This window comes from Coregonus lavaretus (assembly GCF_964263955.1).
Source record: "Coregonus lavaretus genome assembly, chromosome: 5".
Lineage (NCBI taxonomy): Eukaryota > Metazoa > Chordata > Actinopteri > Salmoniformes > Salmonidae > Coregonus > Coregonus lavaretus.
This window is the reverse complement of record NC_139992.1, coordinates 10,437,425-10,453,190: the sequence shown is the minus strand read 5'-3', so window position 1 is coordinate 10,453,190 and position 15,766 is coordinate 10,437,425. Positions and strand designations below refer to the sequence as shown.

The 15,766-nt window shown below is 44.3% G+C and overlaps 1 protein-coding gene across 1 annotated transcript in view; it reads left to right on the top strand.

The window, feature by feature from the left end:
• The window catches only part of LOC311129072 (NEDD8-conjugating enzyme UBE2F-like), a 121,260-nt gene that overhangs the window by 56,674 nt on the left and 48,820 nt on the right, over positions 1 to 15,766 (top strand). Inside the window, exons 6-7 of the mRNA XM_084161341.1 lie at positions 4,950 to 5,020; positions 5,555 to 5,612. Of these exons, the coding sequence (XP_084017467.1) occupies positions 4,950 to 5,020; positions 5,555 to 5,612 (129 nt within the window). The remainder of the gene's footprint in view (positions 1 to 4,949; positions 5,021 to 5,554; positions 5,613 to 15,766) is intronic.

Here is a 15,766-nt window from a genome sequence, read left to right as displayed (position 1 = left end):
CAGGCCTTTATGGTAGAGTGACCAGACGGAAGCCTCTCCTCAGTAAAAGGCACATGACAGCCCGCTTGGAGTTTGCCGAAAGGCACCTAAAGACTCTCAGACCATGAGAAACAAGATTCTCTGGTCTGATGAAACCAAGATTGAACTCTTTGGCCTGAATGCCAAGCGTCACGTCTGGAGGAAACCTGGCACCATCCCTACAGTGAAGCATGGTGGTGGCAGCATCATGATGTGGGGATGTTTTTCAGCGGCAGGGACTGGGAGACTGGTCAGGATCGAGGCAAAGATGAACGGAGCAAAGTACAGAGATCCTGCTGAAAACCTGCTCAGGACCTCAGACTGGAGCGAAGGTTCACCTTCCAACAGGACAACTACCCTAAGCACACAGCCAAGACAACGCAGGAGTGGCTTCAGGACAAGTCTCTGAAGTCCTTGAGTGGCCCAGCCAGAGCCCGGACTTGAACCTGATCGAACATATCTGGAGAGACCTGAAAATAGCTGTGCAGCGACACTCCCCATCCAACCTGACAGAGCCTGAGAGGATCTGCAGAGAAGAATGGGAGAAACTCCCCATATACAGGTGTGCCAAGCTTGTAGCGTCATACCCAAGAAGACTCGAGGCTGTAATCGCTGCCAAAGGTGCTTCAACAAATTACTGAGTAAAGTGTCTGAATACTTATGTAAATGTGATATTTCAGTTTATTTTATTTTATAAATTAGCACAAAAAAAACAATTTAATCAATTTTAGAATAAGGCTGTAACGTAACAAAGTGGAAAAAGTCAAGGGGTCTGAATACTTTCCAAAGGCACTGTATCACCACACACACTAGAGGCCTTCCAATCATACAGTCCAGCTGCCCTAGGCCAGCTCAGGGTTACAGCCTATAAAAGTGTCAGATCTTCCCTTCCATATGAATGTCCTCGTGTCCAAAACATACAATTGCCAAAGCCCTTGTCAAAAGTAGTGCACTTTAGGGAATAGGGTGCCATTTTGGACGCACACCAGTAGTTTCGTGGAGATAAACAACCTGTGAACAGCAGCAGCGTGGGTAATTTACACTGTCCCAGTTTGCCTGCTGTCCAGGAGAAAGTGAGTTAAAGTCCTCTCCGTAAACAGCCTAGCATGGAGGTGGAGGTGGAGGCAGCAGGGTGAGTTACAGCCCCACACAGAGCCTGAGTCTCAGCCTTTAGTTCTCTCTCCATCCCTCCATTCTCCTCCTCCTTTATCTGCCACCCATCCATCCTGGATGCAGTTTTATCTCACCTCACACTGCTGGTCTTACTACATACACGCACACACACACGTACACACATTCTCGTGTGTCATCAGTCCAGGCTTTGAATTTACAGCCTGTTTCATACCAAAACCTTATGCTCTGTGCTTTATCTTAATGGAGGCTAATTAGACAGGCAGTAAAGGCTGTGTTTACCGCCTGCCTGTATGGATTTATCAGCCTTTTATGAGAGCTAGTAAACTGCCTGAAAAAGACCCATAAAGAACCTGACAGCTTTTTTTTTGTTGGCCTAGGCCCTAGATACCCAACACATTACGTTTATTGGAACATCTAACCATTATACCATTATACATCAACACAGTCGTGAAGAGGCCACGACATTGCCTCTTCCCACTCAGGAGGCTGAAAAGATTTGGCAGATCTACAGCTGCACCATTGAGAGCATCCTGACTGGCTGCATCACCGCCTGGTATGGCAACTGCTTGGCGTCCGACCGCAAGGCACTACAGAGGGTAGTGCGTACGTTCCAGTATATCACTGGGGCCAAGCTTCCTGCCATCCAGGACCTCTATACCAGTCGGTGTCAGAGGAAGGCCCTAAATATTGTCAAAGGCTCCAGCCACCCAAGTCATAGATTGTTCTCTCTGCTACCGCACGGCAAGCAGTACCGATGCACCAAGTCTGGCACCAACAAGACCCTGAATAGCTTCTACCCCCAGGTCATAAGACTGCTAAATAGTTAGTCCTGTAGCTACTTGGTTAACTGTCTGCATTGAGCCTTTTTGCACTTTTTTGATTCATCACATATGCTGCTGCTAATGTCTGTCACTTTATTCCTAGTTATATGTATATATAACTACCTCAATTACCTCGTACTCCTGCACATCAACTCAGAACTGGTACCCCTTATATTTAGCCAAGTTATCGTTACTCAGTGTGTATTTATTATAACTTTTATTATTACGTGTTTTACTTTTGTATTATTTATCTATTTTTTTTCTCTCTGTATTGTTGGGAAGGGCCCGTCAGTAAGCATTTCACTGTTAGTCCACACCTGTTGTTTACGAAGCAAGTGACAAATAAAATTTGATTATAGCAAACTGGACCGCAATATTGTACGAAGAGGGTAAAACGATATGAGATTATTATTATTATTTTTTTTAATAAATTGTGTAATGTCTTGAACCCAGCCTTGAATAATAAAGATTAATGGTTTTTTTCTAAGATAGTAATGGAGTAAACTGAGGCATTTTATAATGGTGTAAGATGACGGTATGGGTGGCAATGGAAAGAACAATACACATAAATCTATAATTTAAAGACAGAGTCTTAGCCAAAACTGGCCTCATTAGCACTCAATACTGGGGAATGAAAGAGCATAGTTACAGACTGCAGAATATAAGGTTATCTCAAATCCATTTTGGGACTTCAGAAAAAATTTACTAATCTGGACCAACCATTGAGGACGCCGACTAAACCATTCCAACGTTTCTGAAACTACCTCCCTAACAAGCAACGTTTGAAATGTGTTCTGCCGTCTTGTGGCTTTGAATCAGTGACTCTTGTCACAGAGTGAAATTTCACTCCTCTTTCCCGCTCTAGTTCACCTTAGTTGGATCATATTTTTAGCTGGCTGCTTTAGAGAAAAGGATATCCGTAAAGTTCCCCAGGCCCTAGCTGTTCTCACAGGCTTGACAGGCCTAGCATAAACAATATTAAGAGAGAGCAGAAGTTCCATGCAGAGCACTATAGTCTTGAGTTTTTCTAATAATTATTACATTATGAAGTGGGTAAATTGTTTCCGTTAATACAGTAGTGTGAAATACTAAACTAAATTCATATGTTTTAATTTTTGGGGGCATATCAAGTAGCAAGCTTCAGTAATAACTGACTACACACCAAACCACATTCCCAAATCCTTATTTGATATTACTAAGGGAATGTAACTGAACAGTTCATTAAAGCAGTGGGCTAATGTTGGAGGGCCCATACTCATGTTTCCCAGCAGACATAAACGGAGAGATCGTTTGAATCCAGACAGATATTACAGATAACAGTCCCAAAATGTTATCATATTTACACAAGACCAGAACATATGTCAAATGGAGCTGTGAAAGCAACTTTGTATTAAAATGTTTCTTGTACTGGTTGACCTGAAAAATAAAAGGTGTAACTCTTCCAAATGTGAGGCTCATAAAGAGGATTTTTAAAGGCCGATAAATGAAAGTAGTGAAACCCCCCCCCCCCCCCCCCCCCACACAGATTTTGGCCTTGGACCAATTGGTTAAAGCAAAACACCACCCAAAAACTATATTTTGGTATTAGTTTCATTAGTCCATTGTTGATATAGTCCCAAAATGTTTTGCATGTCAGCAATCAAGTTTTCAAGATATATAACTTTCAAAATACAGAAATACAGCCAGAATTATGCATTTTGCATCATATGATGCTTCGTTTTGCATTATACCGGCTGTATTTCTGTATTTTATTACGCTAAGAGTTCAGCATATGTATTACATTATTGGCAATTTATTACATTATCAGCATGTATTACATTTATAAATGCAAAAGTTATAACATTATTGGTAGTTATTACATTATCAGTTGCTACAAGGCCTCTTTGATCAACTATGGTAGACTGACACATCTAGTTCTCTCTCTCTACTATTTATTATAAAGCTTTATTTCTCTGTCTCTGCCACCGTGCCATCCTCATCTCACTGTTCTGAGGAACACTAATCAGGTCTTATGCTGACATATGATTTATAAATAAACAAAGTTAAAGAATTAGAAGACTGCTTTTTGGGATGTGTTTGTCTTGTTTGTTTTTGTTTTCATTTTTGTTTGTCTGTGGGAGGAAATATACAGGGGGTTCTTTTTGAAGAATTTGAGTACTACTCTCCTCAGCTTTGTGGAGGGTAGTTTGCATCAGGGGAGCCTACACTCACTCGCCAGTTTATTAGGTACACCCATCTAGTATCGATCGGACCCCCCTTTGCCTCCAGAACAGCCTGAATTCTTCAGGGCATGCTACAAGGTGTCAGAAACGTTGCCATGCTGACGTGATGGCGTCACACAGTTTCTGCAGATTGGACCAAAGATTCTCTATTGGGTGACAAGGATCGACAAGTTGTGCGTTCCGAAATGCCGTTTTGCACACCACCGTTGTACTGCGCCGTTGTACTCCGCCTGTTAGCTTGCACGATTATTGCCATTCTTCTTCGACCTCTCTCATCAACGAGCTGTTTTCGCACAGAGGACTTCCACTGACTGGATGTTTTTTGTTTGTCGCACCATTCTTGGTAAACCCTAGGCACTGTCATGCGTGAAAAGCCCAGGAGGTCGGCTGTTTCTGAGATACTGGAACCGGCGCGCCTGGCACCGACGAGCATACCATGCTCAAAGACGCTTAGGTCACTCGTTTTGCCCATTCTAATGTTCAATCAAACAGTAACTGAATGCCTCGATGCCTGTCTGCCTGCTTTATATAGCAAGCCACGGCCAAGTGACTCACTGTTTGTAGGAGCGATCCATTTTCGTGAGCGGGGTGGTGTACTTAATAAACTGGCCGGTGAGTATATGTGTTCCATTCTATTCTAGTCAAACCTTGCGATACAAGTGGTCCTAACCTCTTCCCCAGGCTCAAGAGAGAGCTGGCTGGTGGATGATATTAGTGCTATGCTAACGGGTGGTTGTCCCATGTTTCTCTCCAGCCTCCCAAAGTGAAATGCCAGACCAGAATATGGCACCCCAACATCGCTGAGACAGGGGAGATCTGTTTGAGGTAATTCACTTCTCACATTGCCACACACTCATTGACACTTCATTTAATTCCGAAGTCAGTTTATTTTCTCTCGCTTCAGCTCATATAATGGCCGCCATTGTTTTCAATACATTTTGCATCGTTTTTTATGTGGCTGCGTCATATACTTGCCATATTTTCAGTTTCTTCAAAATATGTACAAACGGAGTACGCATCCTAGAAGTGCCCTCCGTGCTCCGTTTCGCATACTTTGATTTGGACTCGTGCTCCGACCCTCCCGTGCTCCAATTTGCATGCTCGGAACACGGTAGTATGCATATTCAGAAACACCCTTAGTCTTCAGCACATGAATGGTAAAGAAAAGCAGGTACTTTAAGATGCTTGGCTGGCTCACTTTCTTTTGGGATTTCCAATCATTTGTAGAGCAACAAATCCCAAGTGAGCATGTCATGGAAGAAAAGGTCTGACAGACCAGAGTGTTTAGCTTTACATCTCTTTCCACCATGATATCCAATATGATGGAGATTTGATTTCTACTGATTTCTGTTTCCCCAGTTTGTTGCGGGAGCACTCTATCGACGGCACGGGCTGGGCCCCTACCAGAACGTTAAAGGTGAGTCTCTAATCCCTGTAACACCAGGACCTGTAGGCCAGACTGATGTCAGTGCCCATCTGAATAAACCTCTCTAGTCCCAAAACCCCCACTCTTATACTAGTAATGTATCTTTGAAGCACCATTCACCCTCTTCCCCCCTGCTGTCAGAGTGAGATATATACTGCTGCAGGGGAGGGAAACATGGTAGCCCTAGTCTAAAAAGAGCTGTGTGCGTCAAATGTATGCAAATGTATGCGAAGAGTGGAAATTGTCATTCAACGTGGATGTAGCGATTGCGAAGCTCTCACCGGCTGGTTTTGTTAATGCCGTGCCTGCTTCTCAAGGTTCGTTCTAAGATCTAAACGAGCACTTAAGTGTGTTCCTTAAACTAGCATGAACCATGACTCTGTCTTCCACCAGCCTTTCTCATCTCGACTGTTGAAAGAACCCAGTCTTCTCTGAAAAGGAAGGTACTTTAAATTGGGTGAGAGATTAATGCCATCAGCCTTGCCTTCCGTTTGGTAGATGTCCGGACTGAGAATGTAGGATAAATCTCACTGTGTTAAGGAGACTGAACGGTAGGTAGACCTGGCGAACTTTGCTAAACCTTTCTCTGCTGAGAGGTGTGTGTTATTGAACCAAAGAAACTGATTTCTCAGAACGAGGCCCCATACTACTCTGTGGTGGTGGTCTGCTGCTAACAGGTATAGTCATTTATTGGTCCTGAGGGAATTGGCTCACTATGAAGCAGGGCTCCCGTGCCTGAAAACCCCAAAGGTTTACCTTTGATAAATGGCACACGCTTGACCCCAGAGCCATGGGGTTGAACATGTGCTATGCATTAGAATTGCTTTGGAATTCCAGATAGATTTAAGATCCCTTGTAAAAATTTAATTTGGTGTTTAAAACTCCAAACCTAAATCTATTAGATGTGTCCGTATGACTTATGACCAACAAACACCACTAAGGTTTTGGGAACATGTTTTGCCACTGTTTTTGGTGTTCCACCTCAGACTGTATCTTAATGGTAAAACTCAACCCTGAGGCCTAGCCAGCACATCCGAACCACTTGTTTACATTTACATTTTACATTTTAGTCATTTAGCAGACGCTCTTATCCAGAGCGACTTACAGGAGCAATTAGGGTTAAGTGCCTTGCTCAAGGGCACATTTACGTCATTTAGCAGACGCTCTTATCCAGAGCGACTACAAATTGGTGCATTCACCCTATAGCCAGTGGGATAACCACTTTTTTTTTTGGGGGGGGGGGGGGGGTAGAAGGATTACTTTATCCTATCCCAGGTGTTCCTTAAAGAGGTGGGGTTTCAGATGTCTCCGGAAGGTGGTGAGTGACTCCGCTGTCCTGGCGTCGTGAGGGAGCTTGTTCCACCATTGGGGTGCCAGAGCAGCGAACAGTTTTGACTGGGCTGAGCGGGAACTATGCTTCCGCAGAGGAAGGGGAGCCAGCAGGCCAGAGGTGGATGAACGCAATGCCCTCGTTTGGGTGTAGGGACTGATCAGAGCCTGAAGGTACGGAGGTGCCGTTCCCCTCACTGCTCCATAGGCAAGCACCATGGTCTTGTAACGGATGCGAGCTTCAACTGGAAGCCAGTGGAGTGTGCGGAGGAGGGGGGTGACGTGAGAGAACTTGGGAAGGTTGAACACCAGACGGGCTGCGGCATTCTGGATGAGTTGTAGGGGTTTAATGGCACAGGCAGGGAGCCCAGCCAACAGCGAGTTGCAGTAATCCAGACGGGAGATGACAAGTGCCTGGATTAGGACCTGTGCCGCTTCCTGTGTAAGGCAGGGTCGTACTCTCCGAATGTTGTAGAGCATGAACCTGCAGGATCGGGTCACCGCCTTGATGTTAGCGGAGAACGACAGGGTGTTGTCCAGGGTCACGCCAAGGCTCTTCGCACTCTGGGAGGAGGACACAACGGAGTTGTCAACCGTGATGGCGAGATCATGGAACGGGCAGTCCTTCCCCGGGAGGAAGAGCAGCTCCGTCTTGCCAGGGTTCAGCTTGAGGTGGTGATCCGTCATCCATACTGATATGTCGGCCAGACATGCAGAGATGCGATTCGCCACCTGGTTATCAGAAGGGGGAAAGGAGAAGATTAGTTGTGTATCGTCAGCGTAGCAATGATAGGAGAGGCCATGTGAGGATATGACAGAGCCAAGTGACTTGGTGTATAGGGAGAAAAGGAGAGGGCCTAGAACTGAGCCCTGGGGGACACCAGTGGTGAGAGCACGTGGTGCGGAGACAGCTTCTCGCCACGCCACTTGGTAGGAGCGATCGGTCAGGTAGGACGCAATCCAGGAGTGAGCCGCGCCGGAGATGCCCAGCTCGGAGAGGGTGGAGAGGAGGATCTGATGGTTCACTGTATCAAAGGCAGCAGACAGGTCTACAAGGACAAGAGCAGAGGAGAGAGAGTTAGCTTTAGCAGTGCGGAGAGCCTCCGTGACACAGAGAAGAGCAGTCTCAGTTGAATGACCAGTCCTGAAACCTGACTGGTTTGGATCAAGAAGGTCATTCTGAGAGAGATAGCAAGAGAGTTGGCTAAAGACGGCACGCTCAATAGTTTTGGAAAGAAAAGAAAGAAGGGATACTGGTCTGTAGTTGTTGACATCAGTGGGATCGAGTGTTGGTTTTTTGAGAAGGGGTGCAACTCTCGCTCTCTTGAAGACGGAAGGGACATGGCCAGCGGTCAAGGATGAGTTGATCAGCGAGGTGAGGTAGGGGAGAAGGTCACCGGAGATGGTCTGGAGAAGAGAGGAGGGGATGGGGTCAAGCGGGCAGGTTGTTGGGCGGCCTGCAGTCACTAGTCGCAATATTTTATCTGGAGAGAGAGGGGAGAAAGAAGTCAAAGCATAGGGTAGGGCAGTGTGAGCAGGACCAGCAGTGTCATTAGACTTAACAAACGAGGATCGGATGTCGTCAACCTTCTTTTCAAAGTGGTTGACGAAGTCATCCACAGAGAGGGAGGAGGGGGGGGGGGGGGATTCAGCAGTGAGGAGAATGTGGCAAAGAGCTTCCTAGGGTTAGAGGCAGATGCTTGGTATTTAGAGTGGTAGAAAGTGGCCTTAGCAGCAGAAACAGATGAAGAAAATGTAGAGAGGAGGGAGTGAAAAGATGCCAGGTCGGCAGGGAGTTTAGTTTTCTTCCATTTCCGCTCAGCTGCCCGGAGCTCTGTTCTGTGAGCTCGCAATGAGTCATCAAGCCACGGAGCTGGAGGTGAGGACCGAGCCGGCCGGGAGGATAGGGGACACAGGGAGTCAAAGGATGCAGAAAGGGAGGAGAGGAGGGTTGAGGAGGCAGAATCAGGAGATTGGAGGGAGAAGGATTGAGCAGAGGGAAGAGATGATAGGATGGAAGAGGAGAGAGTAGTGGGAGAGAGAGAGCGAAGGTTGCGACGGCGCGTTACCATCTGTGTAGGGGCAGAGTGAGTAGTGTTGGAGGAGAGCGAGAGAGAAAAGGATACAAAGTAGTGGTCGGAGACATGGAGGGGAGTTGCAGTGAGATTAGTAGAAGAGCAACATCTAGTATAGATGAAGTCAAGCGTATTGCCTGCCTTGTGAGTGGGGGGGGATGGTGAGAGGGTGAGGTCAAAAGAGGAGAGGAGTGGAAAGAAGGAGGCAGAGAGAAATGAGTCAAATGTAGACGTAGGGAGGTTGAAATCCCCCAAAACTGTGAAGGGTGAGCCATCCTCAGGAAAGGAACTTATCAAGGCGTCAAGCTCATTGATGAACTCTCCAAGGGAACCTGGAGGGCGATAGATGACAAGGATATTAAGCTTAAATGGGCTAGTGACTGTGACAGCGTGGAATTCAAATGAGGAGATAGACAGATGGGTTAGGGGAAAAATTGAGAATGACCACTTGGGAGAGATGAGGATTCCTGTGCCACCGCCCCTCTGACCAGATGCTCTCGGGGTATGCGAGAACACATGGTCAGACGAGGAGAGAGCAGTAGGAGTAGCAGTGTTTTCAGTGGTAATCCATGTTTCCGTCAGCGCCAGGAAGTCGAGGGACTGGAGGGTAGCATAGGCTGGGATGAAGTCAGCCTTGTTGGCGGCAGAACGGCAGTTCCAGAGGCTGCCTGAGACCTGGAACTCCAGGTGTGTGGTGCGTGCAGGGACCACCAGGTTAGAGAGGCAGCAGCCACGCGGTGTGAGGTGTTTGTGTAGCCTGTGCGGAGAGGAGAGAACAGGGATAGGCAGAGGCATAGTTGACAGGCTGCAGCAGATGGCTACAATAATGCAGAGGAGATCGGAATGAAATGAACTAAACATCTGGGAAAGGAGAGAGCAGGCCTCCCTCACCAAAAAAAATAAAAATATATATAACTCTCCCAACTTCCACCTCAGAAACTATAATTGTTTCACTGAACCACCCGAATAAAACTCTCCCAACTTCCACTTTAGAAATTAGAATTGTTGTAAACTACAGCAGACTGTTATCAGTAGTTGTAATTAAGTACAGCAGCTACCAACCACCTAACGTTAATGCCTCGGATGAGGTTAGAAAAACAGCTGAATGGTAGCAGCTAGCTGGCTCAATCACAGGTACTCTTAAGCATGAAATAACATTGGAAACAACTAACCACAGTTGCTAAAAGTTACCAGTAGCTACTCGCTAGCTAGCTAGCTAGCTTTGTTGGTCCAAGTAGTGGGTAAGCTAGCCTTGTGCTTCGCCGGGGTCTGCCGAATACAATACTTACCTACAATAATTACCTACAATAACCTTCAATAACTACCTGAGTAAGCTACCTATAATACCAAACTACAATACCTACCTACAATCTAAATACATGGTTTAAGCTTAACTCAACACCATATAAGAAGCCAAGCTTACCTTTCATAACGCAGCAATGATTAAACGTTGGGTAGCTAGCACAAAGATATTGTATTTAGCTACTACAGTACAGCCAGCTGGTAGTGTTGGCTAGCTAGCATTGGCTGCTGTGTTGACTTTGTTTGAAAAACGGCGTCGCTGCGAACGAATGTAGCTGGCTAAAAGGATATTGTTTTTAGTTGCTACCGTTGCTAATAGCTACTCGCCAGCTAATCCAGGAGGTGAGTTAGCTAGCTAGCTTCGTGCTACACCCGGCACCGCCGAATACAAAAGTAACCTACAATAACTACACAACAGCTACCCACAACAGCCCACGATGCCTACCTATACTACTTAATAATATACAGCCCACGATGCCTACCTATAATACCTAACTACAATCTAAATACATAGTTTAAGCCTTACTCGACAAAGCCCAAGCTATGTATAAAGCCAAACTGGCAGACTGCAATCAGTAGCCGTAATTAAGTACAGCAGCTACCAACCACCTAACGTTAATGATAATGAGGTTAGAAAAACAGCTGAATGGTGGCGGCTAGCTGGCTCAATCACAGGTACTCTTAAGCGTGAAATAACATTGGAAACAACTAACCACTGTTGCTAAAAGTTACCAGTAGCTACCCGCTAGCTAGCTAGCTAGCTTTGTTGGTCCAAGTAGTGGGTAAGCTAGCCTCGTGCTTCGCCGGGGTCTGCCGAATACAGTCCTTACCTACAATAATTACCTTCAATAACCTACAATAACTACCTGAGTAAACTACCTATAATACCTAACTACAATACCTACCTACAATCTAAATACATGGTTTAAGCTTTACTCAACACCATATAAGAAGCCAAGCTTACCTCCTGCTAGAGAAAACACAACCTCTCCCGACCACCGTCCACCCAAACCAAAATACAGTTACACTAGGGTCGGACAGACTTCCTCTAGATGAAGACGCCAGCGCGAGATATGGCTCGGAAAACGTACCTCAATCCAGAGATGAGAAATGCGTTGTACTCGAAATTGTCCCATTATCCCAACTGTTACACCGACAAGAAAACTGTCCTTTTCCTCCTCATGCTAAGTAGCAGCAGCCACAGCAGCCATAGTGCAATTCTAAGCAAACAGGTCGGATCTGCTGGCTACCCTGATGCCTTGATTGTGTTGATTGTGTCTCACTGCTGTGTTACCCTTCTCTGAAGCCACTGTGAGTCACAACCCGACCCACAACCCCCCACCATCGCACCTTCTCTAACAAACTACCTTCCATCTATCTCTCTGCCTCACACCTACGTCACACCAAATCAAAGTGTATTGGTCGTGCACACAGATTTGCTGGTGTTATGCATTTCACTGCACCTGCTATATGTTACTAGCTCCAACAGTGCATTAGAATGTCTTGCAAATAAAATACAAATACACTAATAATCAAAAGAAGAAATCAAGAAATGACAGAACGAGTCCAATTAACAATCCAGAGTAGATATACACCCCATCTTCTGTCTCCTCCCCTTTGTCACGCTGAGATCCCACACAAATGGATTCCGTTTGTAGTGCCACAGCCGCCGCATATTTAAAGGCCCTCAGCTCAAAACTTTCTCATTTAAATAGACAGTGAGGGAGATAAAAGACGTGACACTGAAAGGGGCTGCTGTTATTGGGGTGCTGCTGCTCATCTCCAAGATGGCACCGTTGCTATGCAATGCACACACACACACACACACACACACACACACACCACCTCCATCTCATAATGACTTGAACTGGAAACCACAAGATTCTATGTTAATCACATCACAGAGGGGTTGCTGTGACATCATACCGGCTCCTCTCTCTAGAAGCTTCCTTCCTCCCACAGACCTTTTTTAATTAAGCCTGGACATAGGCTGCGTCCCAAAATGGCACCCAAATCCCTATATAGTGCGCAACGTGGGCCCTGGTCAAAAGTAGTGCACTGTGTAGGGAATAGGGTGCCATTTGGGACACCACCATTAATTCAGTACAGTTCTGTCAAGATGGCTGCTGGTCGGCCAGAGAGAGGGAGATGCATGAGGAGCCTGCTGCTGCTGCATGGTAATAAAGATCTGGCCTCTAATGGGCCCTGTACTGACCCAATCAGGAGCTTGTTAGTTAGGATGTCTAGCCTCCTGTACTGACCCAATCAGGAGCTTATTAGTTAGGACGTCTAGCCTCCTGTACTGACCCCAATCAGGAGCTTATTAGTTAGGACGTCTAGCCTCCTGTACTGACCCCAATCAGGAGCTTGTTAGTTAGGACGTCTATCCTCCTGTACTGACCCCAATCTGGAGCTTGTTAGTTAGGACGTCTAGCCTCCTGTACTGACCCCAATCAGGAGCTTGTTAGTTTGGATGTCTAGCCTCCTGTACTGACCCCAATCAGGAGCTTGTTAGTTAGGATGTCTAGCCTCCTGTACTGACCCCAATCAGGAGCTTGTTAGTTAGGACATCTAGCCTCCTGTACTGACCCCAATCAGAAGCTTGTTAGGACGTCTTGCGCACTACGCCACACCATGCTCATCATCTCCACAGCCAGATGCCTGGCCTACACGCACACACACATATATACGCACGCATGCGCTCACGACTACTAACTACGCCATGCTCCCTGGCTCTCTCGTCTTCTGTTCCTGCGAGTCAGGGCTTCCTTGTGTAATTAACAGTTCTGATATCCCCTCAGCTAACCAACATCTTACTTAGCTATGGAAAATCTGGAAAACCAGGCCTGCTATTCATAGCAGACTTCAAAAACTGGGTCCCCGAGTGGCGCAGTGGTCTAAGGCACTGCAGCGCAGTGTAAGCTGTGTCACTAGAGATCCTGGTTCGAATCCAGGCTCTGTCGTAACCGGCCGCGACCGGGAGACCCATGGGGCGGCGCACAATTGGCCCAGCGTCGTCCAGGGTAGGGGAGGGAATGGCCGGCAGGGGTGTAGCTCAGTTGGTAGAGCATGGCGTTTGCAAAGCCAGGGTTGTGGGTTTGATTCCCACGGGGGACCAGTATAAAAAAATAATGTATGCACTCACTAACTGTAAGTCGCTCTGGATAAGAGCGTCTGCTAAATGACTAAAATGTATATAAATGTAAAATGTATAAAAAGGCATTTGATAAAGTACGACTGGGGTTTATATATAAATGCCTGGAGCATTTCAATTTTGGAGAATCTCTTATAAAATGGGTCAAAATCATGTATAGTAACCCTAGGTGTAAAATAGTAAATAATGGCTATTTCTCAGAAAGTTTTAAACTGTCAAGAGGAGTGAAACAAGGTTGTCCACTATCGGCATATATATTTATTGTGGCCATCGAGATGTTAGCTATTAAAATCAGATCCAATAATAATATCAGAGGATTAGAAATCCAGGGCTTAAAAACAAAGGTGTCATTGTACGCTGATGATTCATGTTTTCTTTTAAATCCACAACTAGAATCCCTCCACAGCCTCATAGAGGATCTAGATAAATTTTCTAACCTCTCTGGATTACAACCAAATTATGACAAATGTACTATATTACATATTGGATCACTAAAAAATAAAACATTTACATTACCATGTAGTTTACCAATAAAATGGTCTGATGGTGATGTGGATATACTCGGAATACATATCCCAAAGGAAATAAATGATCTCACTTCAATACATTTTAATAGAAAGTTAGCAAAAATAGATAAGATCTTGCTACCATAGAAAGGTAAATACCTGTCAATTTGTGGAAAAATCACCCTGATTAACTCTTTAGTATTATCCCAGTTTACCCATTTGCTTATGGTCTTGCCTACGCCTAGCGAACAGTTTTTTAAATTATATGAGAAAAAAATATTCAATTTTATTTGGAATGGCAAGCCAGACAAAATTAAACGTGCCTATTTATATAATGAATATGAATTCATAGGACAGAAATTATTTAATATTAAAGCATTAGACCTATCACTAAAAGCTTCAGTCATACAAAAGTTATACTTATATCCGAACTGGTTCTCACGCAAATTAGTAAGATTGTCTCAACCAATGTTCAAGAATGGCCTTTTTCCCTTTATTCAGATTACAACCACTCATTTTCAGTTATTTGAAAAGGAAATCATCTCCCAAATATAACTATTTCTAAAACAAGCCATAGAAAGTTGGTTGCAATTTCAATTTAATCCTCCAGAAACGACAGAACAAATAATGCAACAAATATTGTGGGTAAATTCAAATATACTATTTGACAAAAAACCTTTATTTTTTGACCAAATGTTTAAAAAAGGTAAAATCTTCATAAATGACATCATTGGTAGGACTGGTGGAGTTATGTCGACATGCAGCTAACAAAAACATATGAAAATGTCTGCTCTACCCAAAATTACAACCAAATAATTGCAGCCTTACCTCAAAAATGGAAGAGGAAAGTGGAAGGGGGAGAAAGTAAGGAACTTGTCTGTCGGCCTTGCATTAAAGAACATAATTGGTTAAGGAAAACTGTGATAAATAAAAAAGTATATCAGTTTCATTTAAGGACCAAAGGATTGACAGCCATCCCATATAGATTGCAAAATAGTTGGGAAGAGATTTTTAACGTACCCATGGCATAGTGTTTATGAACTGACACGCAAAACGACACCGGATTCAAAAATTAGAATCTTTCAATTTAAATTATTTTATAAAATTCTTGCTACCAATAGAATGTTATTTATATGGGGGATACAATCTTCCCAGCTCTGCAGATTTTGCTGTGAAGAGACAGAATAATTAGATCATTTGTTTTGGTACTGTCCATTTGTAGCTTGTTTTTGGACACAGGTCCAGGAATGGCTAAAGGATTGCAATATTTACCTGGAGCTAACCTTGCAGATAGCATTACTGGGTGATCTGAAAAGTCATAGTCAATCGATCAATAATATAATAATACTTTTAGCAAAAATGTTTATTTTTTATTCACAATCTGTAGAAACAATGAGAATAGAAAGGTTCAGAACCTTTGTAAAACATCACAGTACAGTTGAAATATATATGGCAAATAGAAATCCTATATGGATGGTGTTAAGATATAGATGGGAGGTGTTGAATGGAGTTGAAGGATGGGACTAATAACGACTAACAACAAATAATAACAAGATAACTAATAATGTAAGCATACTGTGTCCATAATAAGTATATAGGTTGTATGTTGGGAGCTTTTGAGAAAGAGCACAGTTAGAAAGATATGGCATATAGAAGCAAACCGGATGGACATCATGAAAATGATCGGAGAGGGTGAGAGTAGAAGAACTTCAGGAGAAAAAACAAACAAAATATAATTATTGTAAAATTGACTGTGTCCATAAAATGTAGATAGTAAGT